We start from the raw sequence: 21017 nt of genomic DNA on the forward strand, positions 1-21017 counted from the left end.
TGGACACACTCCCTTGCTCTGAAAGTTCAAAACTGACATTTAGGAAAAAGTTGATGAAGGAAAAGTAAGATGATACTGAGGTAATGAAGGAATACAGAGTTCATCAAGCAGTTATTCCGAGAAAGACAGAAATTGACTGAAATAATAAAATAAATATTTATTCTTCAAATCTGTTTCGGCTGAGTAGGTGTGATGACACAAATTCCTAAAGCACAAGAATCTCACTTGTTTGTTCCTTCTTTTTTTCTTCCTTTAGAAATGATTAATAAATTAATTGCTAATAAAGAATCTCATATCCTGCTGACAAAAGATATATGTGATTAACTCTTACTTGTTTCTTTCTTATGTGCTCCTAGATATTCTAAGCATGATTTTCATTTACACTGTCATTTTTTCCCCTTCAAAACAATTTTGAGTAGGCTGATCAGAATGTTTGGCCATTTATTTGATTATGAAGAAAAAAAGTTAATAACAAGTTCAAGTAATTATACTTCTTTTGAGGCTATTTTGTCAGGATATTCTACATGTTTCAACATCAGATTGTGAGAGTCATTTATATAGTCAAAACAACATTCCCACCACAAAAGTATGTATGTATCAAGTACATACAGCGAAGCCTTAATGTCAGCTCCAGTGTGCTGTCGGCATGAAGCTGCCATTCTTGGGGGGAGGAATGCACAAATCTTGTTTCAGCCCAGCATCTGCTTAGTCTAGCCTCCCAGGAACTGATATGATTGACGGGAGGGAATAATTGGGGGATGACATCATCATGGCCAGCCGGAAATAACAAGTGGATTAACTGTTTAGATGCTGGTTGTAAATACTCAAGAATTAAACATAAGCCAACTTCCGGGTCACATGGGAGGGAGCAGTGTGTGTGATTGGTTGGGTGGTGATAACTAATGGATAAATGGTGGTGGGAAGCACAGGGCAGTAGCCCTAACAAGATTTTCATCTGTGATTGTCAGTGGGTGCCAAGAAATGATTAAACTAAGGTAGCAGCCATCCAGGTTTGTCTCCTTTTATTTCCTTCTGTTTGGAACCTGACACTTAAATTTTGCAAAAAATATAGAAATATAGGTAATCTTTTACTTACGGCGATAATTGAGACCAAAATTTGTGTTGTTAAGTGAGTTGTGCCCAATTTTAGAATCTTTTTTGTCGCAGCTGTTAAGCAAATCATTGCAGTTGTTAAGTGAATCATGTGGCCATTAAGCAAATCTGGTTTACCCTATTGACTTTGTTTGCCGAAAGCTAGCTGGGAAGGTCACAAATGGCGTTCACATGACCCCGGGACCCTGCAACTGTTGTAAATACGTACCAGTTACCAAGCACCCAAATTTTGATCACTTGACCATGCGGATGCTGCATCAGCATCAAATGGACATTCACATCTGTGCTGCAATATTTTGTTTGTCACCTAATCTATAACCTTGTTTTCACACCATGCTGTAAACCAGGGGTGTCAAACTCAAGGCCCGCGGGCTGGCTGCGGCCCATGGGGTGCTTAGATCTGGTCCACAGGGCTGCTATGGAAACAGCAAGGGACCGGCCCACAGTGCCTCTGCCAGCAAAAACAGATCTTGCCCAGGCTCCATTTTCGCTGGCAGAGGGCTGCAGGAAGCCAATGCAGTGACGTCGAGCTGGCCACACCCACACCGGCCACAGCCCCGCCCCAGCCCCACAAGGTCAAACGCATCCCTGATGCAGCCCTCAATGGAAATCAAGTTTGACATCCCTGCTGTAAACCATATTATGATTTATTAACCTGTTTTTAAAGTTAAGCCGCTCTCTTGTCCTTAGAATTTTATTTCTCTCTGAAGACTTAAAACAGAAAGATGGAATTTTAATGGTCTCCTAAGTAAACTGGTCTGGGTACATTAGACATAACACAAGCTTTTAAAAATTATTATTTGCCCTATTTTGTGCCTATTGACTTAAATATGGACTCCTAGCAACTACCTGAATTAGCCGCTGTAGTTTTCTTGGCAAGATTTCAGAAACAGCAATAGCACTTAGATTTATAGACTGTTTCATAGTGCTTTACAGCCCTGTCTAAACAGTTTACAGAGTCAGCATATTGCTCCCAACAATCTGGATCCTCATTTTACTAACCTTGGAAGGATGGAAGACAGAGTCAACCTTGAGCTGGTCAGGATCGAACTGCTGGCAGTCAGCAGAGTCAGCCTGCAATACTGCATTCTAACACTGCGCCACCATGGCTCTGAAATTGTTTGCCATTGCTTCTTTCCTAAGGCTGAGAAAGTGGAACCGGCCCAAGATCATCCAGCTGGTTTTGACAGAATTAAAATTTGCAATCTCCTGGTTTCTAGCTTGTCCTTATCCTATACCAAACTGCCTCTCAGGCTAATTCTAGAACTCTTTAAAAATATATCTCATGGAGCTGGTTTATACAAGTTTTGCTTTGCTTAGCTAAGGTTTACTGAATACTATACCCCCTTGGTTAGCAGAGTTCATATAGCACACAAAGTCAAAACTAAATAAACTATGTTTGGGCTTAGCATGTTTTGTGCAACACACATTTCCAGCTATTATCCCCCTTGATTTGCCCAAAACGACCTTACATCAACTTCAAAGCATCATTTTGCTGTCACAGCCATTGCCATTTTTCAGCTTGCCACAATAATAGGGGAGAGGGAGAGCCACCTTTAGAATGCCAGTTCCAGACAGCAACAAGAAATAGAATAGAATAACAGAGTTGGAAGGGACCTTGGAGGTTTTCTAGTCCAACCCCTTGCTTAGGCAGGAAACCCTACACCACTTCAGACAAATGGTTATCCAATATCTTCTTAAGATATGTTGTGTTGGAGCATTCGCAACTTCTGGAGGAAATCATCCTGTGAGAACCAAGATCATCTAACCAGATGTGCAACAAAGACCTAGATAGTTTCCATAACAATACCTGGCCATCTAATTGGACAATGTAACTTACACTAATAGGGGGAGGGAGATTCTATTCTTTTAATTATGTGAAAACCACGTGAATTAGTTAGAGTTGCTTTTGCTTTCAATTTGTGCTGATATGATGTACTCAATAAAGTTTTGCATTCAGAGATCAGAACATCTCAACGGTGCTTGCTTGCTTGGTTCATCAGTTGGAAGCATGAAACTTTAACTTCTGGTAATACCCATGGAATGTTTTTGTAGCTTACACAGAATCAATCTTTTAAACTCTTTTTTTCTAGCATCTAGAAAATCCTAAACCATCTGGACCATTCTTTGAGACACTACTGATTACTCACAATATAAAAAAAGATGTTGAGACTCTAGAAAGAGTACAGAGAAGAGCAATGATGATGAGTAGGGGGCTGGAGGCTAAAGCATATGAAGAACGTTTGCAGGAATTGGGTATGCCTAGTTTAATGAAAAGAGGGACTAGGGGTGATCATGATAGCAGTGTTCCAATATCTAAGGGGTTGCCAGAAAGAAGAGGGGGTCAACCTATTCTCTAAAGGACCAGGAGGCAGGACAAGAAGCAATAGTTGGAAGCAATAGAGAAGCAACTTAGAAGTAAGGAGAAATTTCCTGACAGTGGAATGACTTGCCTCCAGAAACTGTGGGTGCTCCAACACTAGAGTTTTTAAGAAGAGATTGGATAACCATTTGCCTGAAATGGTATAGGGTTTCCTGCTTGAAGGCCCCCAAGGTCCCTGCCAACTTTGTTATTCTATTATTCTATTTTGCTATTCTTTGAGTATTTGCTCATATGAGATTAGCGTCCAATAAGAACAATAAAAGAGCAATACAAAATTTATGAAACATGAAAACATTTTAAAAGTCCTAAACTTAAACAATGATCCGCTAAAAGCATTAGGAGGCCTTGAGATTAACCAGAAGGGATTTTTTTTTTCTTCCGATGGCATGGAGAGAAAAACAGCAAAGTTTGTAGCTGCCAGGATGTCTCCACCTCCTCCTAATTGCTATGTATTTCCTACTCATGAATGCTATGACAAGTAAATCTAATTGAGGTTAAATGTCTCCTAGCTTTCTTCTGTTAGCAGAAAAAAAAACCTTCTAGCAACACACTGTTTTTTTCTTTTTTATTCTTAATAAAGGATTATACAGTTGTTTTATATGGCAGGAAGAAAAACACTTGGCTGAATCCCTTACTATGTGATGGGTATAATCAGAAGAGATATGGCATTAGCAGATTTTTTAAAAAAATGAATTGAGATATAGATTTAAAATGATTTAAGACCACTAGGCTGAAAAACTAAACTGTCACAGAAGCAAAAGTTTCACAGTTGTTCTTTTTATATTTGATTGATTACATATTAAAATGGCGTTCTTTGTCAGCAACTTGCAGTGGGTTATAGTGCTGTTTTTTGAATAAACAGTTGAAACAGCAAAATGCTTTAAAAAAAAAAATCACCAACACCGACAGGGCAAGCCAGTAGAATATAAAATGAAAGCAAACCCCACTCTTACCAGTACTGAAAATGTTACCTGGTTTGGATAGTCAAATGTCTGCAAGAAAACAGCCTTGGTGGTGCAGTAGACTAAAGTGCTGTTAAGTAGCACCAGCTGCCTGCAATTACTGTAAGGCTCAAGGTTGACTCAGCCTTCCATCCTTTCGAGGTAGGTAAAATGAGGACCCGGATTGTGGGGGCAATAAGCTGATTTTGTATAAAAAAGAACACCGCTTGGGGGCCCCCGAAAGCCCTGCTAAGCAGGTACTGTATATACAAAAGTATGAAGGCTATTGTTTAACACATTGTAAGCCGCACTGAGTTTCTGGAGAAGGGCGGCATATAAATCGAACCAATCAATAATCAATCAATAAATCAATAAAACAACCAACCTCAGAGAGCACCAAGGACCCCCAGTTAAAAATATGTCTGGAATATGTTGATATAGACTATGTTGGTATCACCCCAATTCAGAATGGCAAATAACAGTTCAACTCTGAATATTTCTCCTTCCTCACCCACCTCAGAGATTTCTTAAAATACATTACTCTTTATAAATCTAGGACTGGTCCTGAGGGAAAGAAGATGTGTAAGAATTACCTGTTGAAAACAAAATGTGGCAAGTTGTCTAAATAAGAAAAATGTTGCCCAGTTCCTTTTAAGAAGAGTTTTCCTCAACATATCCTGGCCAATGTAAAAAAAATTCCTCCGTCATTTTCTCGTGAGCAATTGAATTATGACCATAACAGAGTCCAAATAATGCCCATTTGATGGCTGTCAAATTACTTTTGAGTATGTACTAAGATGTCTCTTCTTTCTTTATACTTTAATGTCATATACAAATATTGTGTGAATACATTGAAAGTTGTTTTAAAGCCCTTCATAAACACTGTAGGATGGGCTATACAATGTATAGTTAGAATGGACAAGCCATAATTGCTTCATTGCATGTGGCTTAACTTAATTTTGAGCCCATAAGTGATGAAATTCCGTTGTTAATGGCAATTTTGAGGAGTCCATTTTTTTTAACTTCTAGGATATTTTAAGTTTTTCCCAAACCAATAATCAAGTTTTTCCTCTTTTAACTTCTATGCTTACAACTACCAGCTTACCAAACCTAGTAAATGAATCAAACATAAAAACCAAAACAAAACAAAAACCAAAGAACCCCACATTTCCTCTTTACTTTCTACATTGTCCTATCAGTGTTACCTATACAGTCCTGAGAATGTAGAACATAATTTAAATGGAAGTATATACATTTGGTCCATCCCTTATCTATCAGGGCAAAGTCACACTTCAGAGCCATTTTAAATTTAAGCCAAGTTCAAACTGGAAATTTTTCACATTCGGATAAAAAAATTCCTATCTAAAGTTTCACTTTCTGAAGCTAGCTTTTAACAAGTGATTTATTTTTACAGGTTTTTGTGCAAGGTGATTGAAATTTAGTGGTCTTTTTCCAAGCCAAACGAATAAATAAACAAACAAATAAATAAATAAGTCAGGGTGAGTGAGAACCTGCTTTATTAGGATACAGTCAAATATTTTTTTGTAGTACCTTTTTCTAGTATCTGTCATTTTTTTAAAGTACACATTACTACAATTACATTATGGAGGGATAATTCTTAGCAATGAATCCTTGCATAAATACCTAGCGGTATTTTCTGCCAGCTACTTGTAACTGACTGATTGACAATTGACTGCTTGACTCAATGACCATAACTGAGAGGAATTCAATTGGATGTCTTGGTTTTTCAGGATTCTCACTCTCCCGGATTGAGAGCAGCACACTGAGGATTGTTGCAAACAGTCTCGTTAGAGCAGTCTTTGGCACTGCCACTAATGAAGAATTCAGTAGCATCCTCTTTATCTCAGTACATCTTCCAGAAATTCTAATAAGACAGCACTACTGGAAAATTAATTCCAACAAGAATAGTATAATTACTACAGCCATCTGGTACACCAGGGTAGCTTAAACAAAGCAAATGTTTTCATCTCTTTCAAATCACTTTAAGAGCACAAAATCTGTCTTTTTCAACATGGTGAGTTGGAATGGTTGCCTCTCTACTGATGAAGAAAAAGTGAATTTTGCCAGACAGGATGGACTGAATAGGATTCATGATGAAGAAGACGAAGTGGTAGACCTTTCTTTGGAGCTTGGTGCACAGGTGCAAGACCAAAACTGTGAATCCCAAGTGCGTACACAAAATGCTCAAAGTACACTGATCACTACTTGGGAAGCTGGTTGGAATGTAACTAATGCTATTCAGGTAACTTGGTGCTTGATAATCAATTATGTTCATCTCTTCATCCTTTTCTTAAACTGTTTTCATTTCGTTGCCTTTTGAACATTTCCCATTTTCCATTCAAAGGACAAAACAATAGATAAAACAAAATAAAAAGGAAGGAAATGCTGATTAAATTGTGGTTCTAGGGTTTTTATAGACTATATTGATTTACATGTATCCTGTCTCTTTTTTTTCCTCCAAGTCTTTCCTCCTTTATTTTTTTCTCCTCAATTTTTGAAAATTAGTTTATAAGTACTTTGGGATAGGATCATCTCATCTTTGCTTTTCTTACTCAGTTATGTTTTATATATATATAGTGATATTTCTGCCTAAGCAACTATAATTATAATGAGCTAGAAGCAACCATAGTCATATTTAGCCAAAACCTATTGAAATCATTTTGACATAAATTAATCAAAACTGACTTAATTTCGGTGGGTCTACTTAAGTATGACTTATATCTAAAATCACCCCAAGGAGGTTAATGATTTGCAAACTCCTTGATGGATGGAGGCTAAATTCCAATCAAAATTTTATTGATCTCTGCTACAGCTACATGCATCAAATGTTGGTTCACATTATTTGGATTGCTTTCATTAATGGGATTCAGACGGAAGTACAACCAATTGTTTTTGGCTTGACTGGTTTCACTACAACAATTGTAGCAGCACTGAATTAAGAACTGCGTCAAAAGGGATACCTGCTTTTAATAAATATGCACAGTTGCCTACCTTATTTAATTGTGTTAGGAACTAAAGAAGTATGTATCTGTAATACTGCCACAGCAACTGTAGATGTCTGAAAGAGGAAAAACATTAGGTTTTGCAGGTAACCATGGTCTGCCTCCATGAGGTCAATGATTCAATCTGCCTCACCATGGCAAAAGTCCAGAAGTGACACTCTCCATTTTGACAAAAGGTTTTAGCCTTTTAACCAAAGAGCCTTAAATAATGGCTTTGCCAGTCGGCTTCTATACATGCTTTGCTATCCAGCAAGTAAAGCAACTGTTCTGTTAACAAGAAGCAGGGACCACTTGACTTCATACTCCCAATCTCCAACCGAGTGAAGTATTAGGTAGAACTTAAATATGGTTGGATAGGGTATTTTTATTAGAGAGTTTAAATGAAAAAGTAAATATAAAAATATTTTGGTACTTCTTTGCACCATTCCCTTTTCTGCCCTTAAAGGCAAAGGCTAACTTTCAAATTTTGGTATTTTACTAAAGTTGGGGGAGAAAATTGATCGTTTATAATTTATTTATCGCAATGCTATCTCTTCCACCTAATCTAAAGATTCTATTTAGTTTAAAGAACGGGGTTGGGGGTGGGTGGGAGAGGACATTATTTTGTTTGCAGAAATGTCTAATTGTATTTTTAAAAACCTGCTTTATATAGATTTGATATAGCATGCAGGAAGCTTTTCATCAATAGCTTGAAATACAGTTTCAATCTGTCAGAATATAGTGATAAACAAAAACCAGTTAAAAGTAATTACCTAAACATTGCCAGAAGATATTAGATACCTTGTTTTGTCTAATGTCTTTGGAAGTACAATATGCCAACATTGCAGCAGATGTTAATTAAAATACAGTTTTAAATATGAGAGGTGTTTTAATTGTTTTGGTAATAAAATACTAGTATGCCAATAATAATCAATGGTGTTAATAAGTAGTAAATAGCCAATCAGTTAAAATAGCAATGTCAGAAGAACATATGCTGGAATTCTATATACATTTGCTTGAAGTATCTTTCTCATGATTCAGTAAAACTCCTTTGTAAGCAAACATACAATTATGAATGATGAAAATTGAAAAGACATTTCAGGGAATCGTTTTAGAGAGATTTCATAATGCCCATCTGGAGTCTGAAATAAGTTAGTCCTATATTTGTTGTGCAGAACAGTAAGACAGATTTTTCAGATGACTTGATTGAAGAATTTCTTTCCCCTTGATGCTTCCCCTTGAGCCGTAAAAACCATATAAGTTTACAACTGATTCCTAATATGCTTATATTATTGTGAAATCTTTGTTCTGTTACTCCCGCTGTTCTTATTTTTTCTTATTTCATCCAAACATTTCATGATTCTCTTGTTGTACAGTTTATTTGAGTTTGTATTTCTCAATGTTTCTATCTGAGATGCCCTACATTCAGTCATCACTAGGTACAACTCAGGGAAAGATCTGACAGTGGAAATTCAAGACTACAGGGTGCCTTCAGATTCTATCATGCTACGAATAATTTCTCTAGAAGGGCAATAGGCCTCAATTTTGTACTGAGTTTAGAAAACAATTTGTTTTCTGACTGGAAAAAAGTCAGTTCCAAATTGTGTCAATCACAATACACCCTACACTAATCACAATGTTTTTAATGGGAGGATTTTTCAATCTATTTTAGATTTGTGAACCATGTTTGAGTAAATCAGTACTAACTCAGAACTAATAGATGCATCTTTGAAGATATTTTTCTTTGTTGGTGTTGTCCAAAACTTAAACTGAGAAATAATAATAAGCATAGGCCTCATAGAATCTTTGAAACATAGTTGCAAAGGACTATTTAGGTCATCAAATTTAAACTCCTAATCTGTGTAGGAATCCAAATTAAAACATTTCCAACTTGACAGCTATCTCCAAATAGCTATTAAATAGCTAATTCTTCTTGAACACATCCAACAAATGGAAACCACTATTTATCTAGATAACACTATCAAAATCCTATTTCTGGGGGGGGTTTTCCCCCTACCAGAGACCTATTGTCTCTCTCCCTGTGTTCTAAGGCCATTTGTGTCCTTCCTTCTGGAAACAACAGATGTTGGCTTTCTTCTGTATTTACATCTGTTTAGATATTTGAAGAGTGCTTTCATAAATTTCCCTTGTCTCTTCAAGGTTATGCATATAACCTTCCTTCAGTCTCTCTTTATAGGAACTAGGTTCTAGTCCACTTTTGTGGAGTTCTTCCAGTTTGCCTGAATCCTTCTGAAAGGATGGTGCCCAAACTGGATGTACTATTTGAGATGGAGTGTGTGACCAATGCAGTATAAAGAATTTATGATTTAAGGAGAGCAGTACAACTGTGATGGAACATAATCTGGAGTCCCAGGAAAGAGGGACTGCTTCCCAGAGGGCAAGGAAGCAGGGAGCTTGGAAAGTCAGATAGGCAGGAAGAGGGCTAAGATAGCCCGATCTAGCAATTCACAGAGTATATCTATAATTAGGCAGTTGAGTTATTTCTGAGTACAGTACTTTCTTTATTATTGTTCACCTACAGACAGAATCTTGCCAGACTATAGTAAGATTCCAAACTACATTCCACTGCAGGACCCCAACAGTGTGTATATGGGACACTTATCTACATACAGTATGTGTTAACTTTAGTTTGAATTCTGTTGACTTTTATTGTAATAGAATTCAGCATTTCCTTGGTTTTTATTTATGGAATCATGCTTTTTCCTTTAAAAGCAAGATAAGATGGGGTGATAAAAATAGAAAAACCCATATGAAATAATAATCAATTGGAACTTGGAGGGAAAAGGTCTTTGCAGACCTTAGAAGAATGATTAAAGCAATCAGGCTGCTCTTTACGGGTGGAAAGTGAGTGTTATAAATGAGAACAACACCGTTGTTTTGCCCTACCCTGAGGAAAGGGCAACAATCTTTTGCATGGCAATTAAGAGCTAGCAGTTCCAAGTTCTGTTTGAAGTCATGCAAGATAGCTAGCATAAAATCATCAAACGAGAAAAGTGCTATGCTCTGAGTTGTTTGGAAAATAAGAATGGGAAAAGCTCAGTCACTTCAGGATGCATAAGGAATAGAAATGCATTCCCGTCATATTCTGTATTGAGTCTCGACCTTTATACCTACAAATCCCAACATTTCTTTAATGTTAATTGTTGCCTCCCGGATTTTAGCTGTAACTTGTTCCCAAAGCATCTTACTTTAACATTTAAAGTAACGTTGAACTATTTAAAGAATTAGTCAACACTGGAGTAATGGGATAAATTAAAACAAATTAACCACTTGATTTAAGATCAACTTTAAAAATAAGGGAATTCTCCGAAGCCTACTAGAAACTGCCCAGCATTGAGACTTTGCTTCAAATCCATAGGGTAACTGTCCAAAGACAGCTCATTTTTAACTAGATGGAGATGATTCACATTAAGGGGACTCAAATATTCCTCCTATTTATGAGTTTAGAATATCTCAACCCTTTTGTTAAGATGAATCAAGATTCCCACAGATTTTTTCCCCCTTATATCAGGAACTTTTATTCATACTCATGCTAACATTTCTGTTGCAGACCAGCCTTTCTGATTTATTATAACTATTATTATTATTAATATCTGCTCCCAAATTTTGCTGGGAAAAGCAAGGATGGTAGCCACAAAACTTTCCCCACCATTTTCTTGTGCCCTTTGTATTATATTAGCTATCCTACCTTCTCTTTACCATTTTCTTTCTCTCTCATCTGTCTATCTGTCTGTCTATAATATTGACATGTGTAATTCCCTGTATTTTTTTAAAGTGTCATCTCAAAATAATATCCCTGATTTGTTAGAACTCAAATTGTTCAAATAGAATTCACTAAATTACAACTGTAAGGTGCAGTTTTTATTTAAGACAGAAGGAATTTTTCTAGCAGATTTTGCATATTTCACATCCAGAAAAGAGAAACAGTTGAAAATATCATAAGCAAAGTTTACTAGGTGAGAAAAAATAAGAAAAAAAGAGCAAACCTTCACTACAGTATCAGATTTGATTATTGTTTGTTATAAAGCTCCTTTGGATCAGTTTTACTAACCCGACGAGCAGAAGGATCTATGAATGCTAAATAGGCCTAATTGTTTAAATTTCATTTTTTTAAAAGTCACCTGGCACCTTCTATACAAGGCACCTTGTAAATTGTTCCATGATACTCATAACATACATTTAAGGATTAGCTCCTTCATCCCCTTTGTATTTTATTCTTTCCAACTCAACAGTGTTGGAGAGAAATCCTGTAAAGGAGCACAGGAGTCTGCTATCAGCAGGATTAGTCTCCAAAAACTAAAATTTGTGATGGCAGGAAGAACCAGCAAAAGCAAAGCTTAACTCAAAAGTGCTTTGGATCCAATCAGAGGCTGCAAGAAGAACATTGCAGGAAGCAAAATCCTCAATGCATCCTTAAAGGTATAGGTTTCCCCTGCCCAGTTCTGTTCATCTCTAGGGCGAAGTGCTTGTCTCCGTTTCTTAGCTGAGGGGGCCTAGTGCTGTCTGAGGACATTTCCATGGTCATGTGGCCAGCATGACTATATGCTGAGGCACATGGAATGCTGTTGCCTTCCCATTGAAATGGTACCTATTTATCTGCCCACATTTGCATACTTTCAAACTGCTAGATGGGCCGAAGCTGGGACAGAAACAGATCTTCTCATACAGTGCTTGGGTCTCAAACCTGGGCTGTCAGCTTTCCAACTGACAAGCTCAGCATCTTTAACCTCTGAGCCAGGGGTCCCCAACCTCCAGTAGTGGGTTCCTCTTACCTTTGCTACCGGTTTGGAACAGGGGACATGCGTGTATGTGCACTCGCTTTGTGTGTGTGCGGAGCTTCTGCGCATGCACAGAAACTTCTGTGCATGCGCAGAGTGTCCATGATGACATCCAGGTGGGTGGGCGGAGCCTCCCTCTGCTGGCACTACCGGTTCGCCCGAACAGGGGTGAACCAGAAGAAACCCACTGCTGCCAACCTCCCTTCCTCCCTCCCTTCCTTCCTTTCTTCCTTCCTCCCTTCCTTCCTTTCTTCCTGTACCAGATCAGAGTATCGACTGCTAGATTCTGTAAAAATGCTCCTGTCCTAACTGCCAAATGTTTATTGAAACCTTAGTACAACATGTAACGTTTAAACCCAACAAATTACATTATTAGTGCAATGACACACTAACCCTAATTTCTTGACCATGAGTTATTTAATGAACATCTGGCTTCACACAACATGCTAAGCTATACACATTGGTTTACAAACCTCAGCGGCTAAAATGTTCTTGATGCTCTCTGAGCTTGATTGTTTTCTTGCAGATGTTTCATTACCCAAACTAGTTGGTTTTTTGCAGATGTTTCATTACCCAAGCTAGATAACATCATCAGTGGGAGCACCGTTCCACCACTGATGATGGTCACCACTGATGACCACTTTAGTTTGAGTAAAGAAATATCTGCAAGAAAACAACCAAGCTCAAAGGACACCAAGGACCTCTCATTTCAATCCTGAGCTACAAATATTCTTCTTTATTGGCTCAGTGGCTAAACCAAATTAAAGTAGGTATATCTTCAGCTTCATGGTTTATTTTGACTTGGCTGAGCAGCTTTTATGCGAATGCAATTTTTTTTGTTGGTAAAAAGCATAAATGCAAATGCAATGTTTGAACCAACCGATGATCTGACTGCTTTTTACTTTTGTCAAAATTAATATATTTCAGCAAGTATAAAATGAACTAGATCCTTTCCTAAGCCTCTCATTTCTGTTGGTTCTTGCCTTTTATGTCAGCAGGTCTGTGGGTTGCATTTCTTATATATGCTCGTGTGAGGGAATAAAAAAACCCTACCTATTTCATGCTTTTTCAAGTCATCTTTCCATGAAAGACATAATGATAAGGTTCTCACTTGTCATGTAGGGCCTGCCAGCAATCCTTTTAAGATGGTAAGAGGAAAGTCTGTACTATACACTACTGAAATATCTACAATCCTGTTACCTGAGATGGATGCTGTAACTTTTAAAGCTTCCATTTCTTTCCACTTTATCTTTTGTGTAAGTAAATTGCTTTAATAAACAGCCTTAAAAGAAGAGGAGGGGGAAAAAAACTAAAGCCATGCTTTAAGGAAAACAAATAAAAAAGCCGTAAACACCAGTTCTCGATGATTGACAGCCTAAGGCTAAAATTTTGCATAGCCGGAACTTTTTCTTTTCTTCAAGAAAATCCATTTTTGCTAAAATGTTAGTTTAAAAAAATGTTAAGCCAAACAAGAGTAACTCCCAGTGTTTTCAAGGAGAGGTTCCAAGAAAAGTCTGATGACTTTAGGGTAGAAATCTATATGCATAAGCTGCACATAAATGGTATTTACAGCAGTCCTTTCTTTCACCATGTATCTATGGTTTAATCTATCATGCATTGCTAAGCGCATAAAAGCGGCAACGGCGTGCATTTTCTTGGGGAAAAGTAAAGCATGATGCTTTCCTTGCTCAAATGAGCAAACGGAGCTATTCCAGAAAATCAAATGCCCTAAACACCGATTACACAGAGCCACGATGACAAATCACACCCTGTTTCTCAGAGTTAGTGAGCTGTAGAGAATCTTTTCCCTTGGAGATAAATGGGGGGGGGGGGGGAAAACGAACCTTTCTTCCAATCACATATCTTGATATGAGGACAGTTGAAGAGGACCCACAATCTGAATGGATACTGTGTCTTGCCATTGTTTTGTGATACTCGGAGGAAAATATCTTGCTAAGGCTATTTCATTCATGCTCTTTTCATTGTTCAGGAGAAAAATTAAGCAAATGCTGTCCTTACTTAGCTCATTGGCTAGGTTCAGGTCATATACTAAGTCATGTTGCTTAATTGTGGCTTGTTGAATAAGTCATGGTTGCCTGGGCTTAAATTGCAGGATGCCATAATCCATGGTTCAGAAGTTGTAACGGCTGGGTTCACCCAATGCCGTAAACTAAAACTAAGTAAATCATATGAGGCTGGGCAGAAAGGGTGAACCTTGTCATGTGTTTGCTCAAATTAATAGGCCTTAAAGCAGCATCATGCTGTCAGTTTTAACCAGAATCCTGTTTATATCCTTTACTGAAGATAAAATTAGCATGTATGTGGATTTGATAGATAGATACATAGATATGCTACAACTGATATCTGTCGGGAGAAACACGTGCAAGAAATCTTCATTGTTTTGGTTTTTTTTAAAAAAATCTGAATATGTGCATTATAAACATGAATAGTTAGATGTTGACAGTTAGTACAGGGTCAAATTTTAAACCCCATTTTTCTTTCCCAAATGTTCCTTGCAATGTCTTTTTCCTATTTCCAGGGATAGGATAGGAAAGTATATACAAAATGTGTATATTAGGAAAAATATACCTAAACATCCTGACTAGGTCTTACATCATTAAATACATGTAAACAATTTGATATATTTACATGACAATAGGAAAAATATGTCAATTATCGGACCACAACATTAATTGTGCATCACCATCAAACATTGATTATTAAGATGGCAGAAGATGTCTTTTGTATGTTTATCATGTCAATAGTTCTGTATGTGGAATTCATGCTGCATCAATAATGTACACTAAGCCTGCTGAATTTTAAAGTACCAAACCGCTGACAGGACTGGCCTTGTTTAGACATTCAGCTGACATCCAATATGTTCATGGATCAAGCTGGAAAGAGAACAGTCTGCACATACTAGTTTTGGTCCACTCTCTCTTGAACCCTGGATGCACTCAGCTACCTTATGAAAAGGAGGCTGTATTTGAGAGTTATTGAATACAGCTCTTCACACAATATGGAACCGCATATGATTCTGGGGTTGCTATGGTTCTGGACTATTTGAAAATAAGTGCTCACATCATAGCCAATTTCAATACATTACCTTCTTCTTTTTCTGCTCCTCCTCTTCCTCCTATTTAGAACTTCACTAAACAACTCCAATTTTTACCTACTCGGAAGCATTCATCTAAATTCCTGAATGGATTTCAAGTGTTTGAGAAAAACCATCCTTAAGGAAAATACCAGGTGTTACGTTGGAGGCAGAAATGTGATAGGATAACATCTTGATACCATATTCTTTATTTTATTCTCTCTCTCTCTCCTCCTTCTATGTATTGCCCCCTTGTCCTTTGTCTTTTCTAGTTTATAGCATCCTTTCCTCCAGGTATTTAAACTGGATCCCATTTTTGGAATGTTTAACAAGATGCTAATTTGCCCAGCTCAAGTCAGTTCACAGTTTTGGAACCCATCCCAATCTGCAGCAGCTGGATGGTGTACAAAAGACAGAAGATAGAGAATCAAAACAAGAATAGAATAGAAGTCTCTAGGTGGCCACCAGAAGCAATCAGTCCTGGTTCAAAACACCGAGTAATAGTGTTGCTTTAACAACTTTCTGAAATGCCAATAATGAAGGGCTGCTTGAATCTCTGGAGTCTAGGAATTCCCAAATAAAGGAACTGCAACAGAGAAGGTTTGCCAGCAGATTCCTGCCCCCCCCACCTTAATATGGAAAATAATGGCAGGCAAGCCTGGACCCAAACCATCATCACTTGACAAAACAATAATATTTTGGCTTGTCCTTAAGCACAGCTAAAGTTTTAGCTCTACCTTCTGTCCTTCAGATTCAACTGAAGGAAGCATTCCTCTGTATTTCAGTTGTAAAATAGAAGAGGTTTTTTACATTTAGATTCAGCAGGCATTGAATTAACATGCACAGGTGCCAGAGTTCAAAGCAATCAGATTGCAATTGCTCCCTAAGGTACCTTCCCACACACCCACACCCATAGATAAAACAACATTTGACAGTGATATTGTGTTTTCTTAGAAAATATGCCAGGAAAATGCATGATGCTGTGGAGGGAGGAAACAAGTAGAAAATTAACAGAATGTTCTTAGGCACCATAAAACCATAAGTTTCTATGGAAGACCATAGAAATGTGAAGAAGCCTTTCTCACCATTAAAATAAACAAAGAAGGGGGGATCATTAACTTCCAATGTCAAATTTCTAATACAAATATCTACTGTAAATAGAAATCCTGTACAATCAAGCAGCAACTACACCTTACTATTTTAAAGCTAAGATTTCTTAATAATGGAATAATATGATTCGGGGCCAAAATTGAGTGCTAGGATCTTGGATTCCTAAAAGATGATTCCCTTTTAAACCTGGGCAGTTGTAATGCTTCAAATGAGACTCCAGCTTTATATCTATATGCAAACACAAAGATAATAAAATTTCTAAAAATATACAATAATCTATCTAAGAAGACATTTATAATCCTTAGAATATTTTGTACTAACCTTTTCCACTTAAAATGACGTATAAAGGCCTTCTTATTTTAATGCATTTCTGTTCCAATTACTTGTTTAAGCATGTAGCCACAACAAGTTTGGATTGCCCAAACATATTGCATCACTGTAATGGCTCCATAAAACTGGGAGGTTAATGTGGGTTAATTTTGCACTTTCTGTGTTTGTAAAAGCAGTGGTAAATGCATTGTTACTTAGAATGTTTGTTCCCAGTATTTTGCTAACTAGTTCATTGATGAGAAATGTTAATAAATTTCTGAACTAGGTCCTACTTCATTAAATGCATGTAAACAACTTGGTAGAGATATACTTACATGACAGCAGAAAACAATATATGTCAATGCAAGCGCCAAAAAGGCTATTAAATTGTACCATCAAACAGATGTTTGGTAAGACAAAAATAGGGTAGAAGATAGAAAATATGGCAAGAAAATATATTTTTCATGCATCTCATGTTAGTTCTGTATCTGGAATTAATGCTATATCAATATTGTGTACTAAGCCTGCTGGATTTTAAAGAACCAAAACATTGACACTGCTTAAGGTGTGATTCCCAGTATTTTACTTTACTGGTTTATTGATGCTGCCAAAATAGCTGGTTGGCAACCATTCTTCCTATCCTGATATGAAGATCCACCATAATGCTTGGATTTGATATGGTTAAAAGGGAAAAATATTTTAGAGAGCCACAACCAGAGCAGCTCCATTTAGGATGGTTAAGTTCAGTAAAAGCTTGTTCGGGAAGGCCGGAAACCGTTGTCGCCCTCCTGGAGGTTCAAGGAAAGCCTCCGGAGGTCAGGGAGGGCAAAAATGCCCCCCACCATCACCGTGGTGCAGGAGGCCGACTAGGCCAGCCCACCATGACCATGCCCACCCAGCAACTGGGCAGAGAACCCCTTGCTAAAATTTGTAGACATGGTACCACCTATAAGAAGCGCTGGGAAGTAGTAGCTCCCAGCGCTGACTTTACAACAGACTGCTACTGTCATGTACTCAATTTGTGCCAGGCCTCCAGCCTGAATAGACCTTAATTCTACGGTTCCAGAGTGTGTTTGCTTCTGTGTTAGGTAGGCCTGGAGATTTGGACAATTGAGATACAACTTCTCACTGAAACAGATGTGCCAATACAAAGGTCAGGAAGACTATGAATGAAACACCTCCCACCGTATCGTTAACACAGCTGCATCGTTCACATAGCTCACGTAGTTGGTCACTGCCTTGGTATGTGTGTGTGCACAAAATCACTTTCCAGATACAGTTTGGAATATCTTTTGAAGCAGGCATATAAACCTAGAAAAAGACAGCGCTATTTTGGTAATACTGAAAGAATTTGATAGATGGTTCCAAGTAGCTTTATCAAGTAGCTTTATCAAGTACATTATCAAGTAGCTCCATCAAATTAACCAGTGAAACAACTTGCCTCCAGAAGTTGTGAATTCTCCAACACTGGAAGTATTTAAGAAGAGATTGGAAAACCATTTGTCTGAAATAGTATAGGTTTCCTGCCTGAGCAAGAGGTGGGATTAGAAGACCTCCAAGTTCCTTTCCAACTCTGTTGTTCTGTTCTGTTCTGTTCTGTTCTGTTCATATAACAAATGCTTTACATGGTCCCTATGATAGGTAGGTAATATAACTATATAAAAAGTCTGCCTATGGAATAGGCAATACCTAAATAAAGTAATAACTCTCACTCTCAAAAACACAGCTGACTTAGTATTCATTTCTTGGATAGAATCTTGCAAGCAAAAATGCAGCCAGAGGTGTTGCTCCTTGGGCACACAGGGTCACAGGACCAATCCCTCATGTCTCTATTTCAAAAGAAAAGGTGATAGCAAATAATAGAAGACTAAATGTTCCTCACACTCTGAAGAGTTCGTGCCAACATCTTACAATGCTATCAGCCATTGTGGAAGTGATAGAAAGTCTGCCCTCCTTCTGGTTATTTTGGCATAATTGTGGTTGGCTGATTTTTTTTTTAAAAAAAATACATTCCTGGGGATGTTAGTCTGTATTGCTGCCAAAAAAACCAAAATGGACATAATCACCAGGACTCAGTCTTGGCTCAAGGGAATCTTTACTTTTTGTAGGCAGTCTATTCTAGGAATTTTTATTGTGTTGCTAAACTGACAGGATTGTGGGATAAGATGAGGAAGTGAACAGAATATAAGCTAAAATCAGGATCTCTGTAGCAGCATTTTTTTTTCTTAAGTACGTATAATTAGGAGAAATATCATTTCTCTGCTCAGCACAGAGAGGAGAAGGTAACTTGTTTCTGGGGCTAAGCCAAAAGAAAAGGGTCCCCCCCACCAGCATAGACCCATGGGAATGTAGAAATACAAGGAAGCATTGAAAAAGAGTATTGCAAAGTTAGAAAAGAAAAAAATTCATGAGAGGCTCCTCATGTTTATTTATTAGCATAGCTGCTAAAAGTGTCATTTCCCTATTTGCATACAGCATGTGAAGACAGCTAAAGCTCTTTGATTTTATCATTATTGAACCGCTATTGAACATTAATATGCACCATGATTAAATAGCTGCTTCAGAGCCTTTCAGAATTATGACTGTAATCACAACCACCATTTAATATTTAATAAGAGCTTGTCTCTGCTGTTCACCTCTATGCAGCTTCCTAGGCTCTCTGTGCTCCTGCCGGCAGTTGTGTTTGTAGGTCTGTGTGCATGTGTTTGTGTGTACATTTCTTCTAACTTTGTATGTTGTGAATATATGCATTTTGGGGGCAACCATTCTTTAGTGCGGCAGGTTAACCTAAGGGCAGTCATTCTGTGCAATTAGCCAAAGGTAGCCATTGTCAGCTGCAGGTTTGGATGGGCAATTTCTAAGCGACATCTTTCTTCAGTCTTTTTTTTTTTGCCTTCTCTGTGTTTTGTCTCTAGGGGATTTTTGTTCTAGGCTTGCCATATGCTCTGCTCCACAGTGGATACAGTGGGCTGCTTCTTATTATCCTCGCTGCAATCTTCTGCTGCTACACCAGCAAAATTCTTATCGCTTGCCTCTACGAGGAAAACGAAGATGGGCAGCTTGTGAGAGTGAGAGGCACCTATGAAGACATCGCTAACGCTTGCTGCAGAAGGTTCTTCCCAAAACTCGGGGGCAGAGTGGTCAACGTGACCCAAATAACGGAGTTGATCATGACATGCATTTTGTATTTGGTTATTAGTGGGAACTTGCTGTCCCATAGCTTTCCGGTGTTACCGATGACTGAGAAAACCTGGGCCATAATTGCATTTATAGGTCTGTTGCCCTGCGTGTTTATCAAAACCTTGAAAGTTGTATCCAGACTCAGTCTGCTCTGCTCCCTGGCCCATTTCATCACCATATTTATAGTGATCGCTTACTGTTTGACCCAAAGGCACCGTTGGTCTTGGGCAAGGCTCAACCTGTCGGTCGAATTTGAAAGTTTTCTGATTTCAGTTGGTGTGATCATTTTTAGCTACACTTCACAAATTTTCCTTCTGACCCTGGAAGAAAGCATGCAAAATCCTAGAGAGTGTAGGTCTATGTTGAATTGGACCCATTTCTTGGCTTGCGTATTCAAGATAATCTTTGCAATAACGGCTTTGCTAACATGGGGAGAAGAAACAAAGGAGGTTATTACAGACAACCTTCCTTCCTCCTTACAGATTTCAGTGAATTTATGTCTCTTGGCCAAGGCACTCTTGTCCTACCCATTGCCCTTTTTTACAGTCACAAAAATATTGCACACTCACATATCACCTAGGGACAAAGTCAACTATGAATCATCATGGCTTGCTGTGCTTTTAAAAAGTGTCCTCCTCCTATTGACTCTTCTGATGGCCATGTTCATACCACACTTTGTCCTTCTTATGGGTCTAACTGGCAGTGTTACTGGTGCAGCTATGACCTTCCTCCTTCCTTCTTTTTTCCACTTAAAGCTGAAATGGGAAAAGCTGATGCCTTTTGAGAAATGTGCAGACATATCAGTGTTTATCTTGGGTATGTTCTGTACCTTAGCTGGCCTCATATGCTCAATAAAAAGCTTATTGAAAGCTTTGGGATAAAATGGGGAAACCAAAGTACTTTAATATCTTGCAACCATGAACATTAGAATTTAAATCAAAACACAGTCCGTTCTTGACTTACGACCATAATGGAACCCTAAAATTCCTTTTGTTAAGTGAGATATGTGTTATGTGAGTTTTGTCCTATTTTATTACTTTTTTTGCCACAGTTGTTAAGTGAATCATTGAAGTTTATAAGTTGGTA

General features: G+C 37.9%; 1 protein-coding gene across 1 annotated transcript; it reads left to right on the top strand.

Moving 5' to 3' along the window:
• Nucleotides 1-6469: 6469 nt before the first annotated feature.
• LOC139308293 (vesicular inhibitory amino acid transporter-like) lies at nucleotides 6470-20812 on the top strand. The gene is made up of 2 exons (XM_070931798.1): nucleotides 6470-6700; nucleotides 19667-20812. Exons 1-2 carry the CDS (start codon nucleotides 6470-6472, stop codon nucleotides 20810-20812), a joined length of 1377 nt encoding a protein of 458 aa, XP_070787899.1.
• Nucleotides 20813-21017: the final 205 nt, after the last annotated feature.

The sequence above is a fragment of the Pituophis catenifer genome, unplaced genomic scaffold, assembly GCF_029215685.1.
Source record: "Pituophis catenifer annectens isolate HBS135680 unplaced genomic scaffold, rPitCat1.0.hap2 SCAF_1, whole genome shotgun sequence".
Classification (NCBI taxonomy): domain Eukaryota; kingdom Metazoa; phylum Chordata; class Lepidosauria; order Squamata; family Colubridae; genus Pituophis; species Pituophis catenifer.

Coding starts and splice junctions, on each gene's coding strand:
- LOC139308293 (XM_070931798.1), top strand. CDS start 6,470: ATGGTGAGTTGGAATGGTTGCCTCTCTACTGATGAAGAAAAAGTGAAT. Junction 6,701..19,666: donor ATGTAACTAATGCTATTCAG/GTAACTTGGTGC, acceptor TTTTGTCTCTAG/GGGATTTTTGTTCTAGGCTT.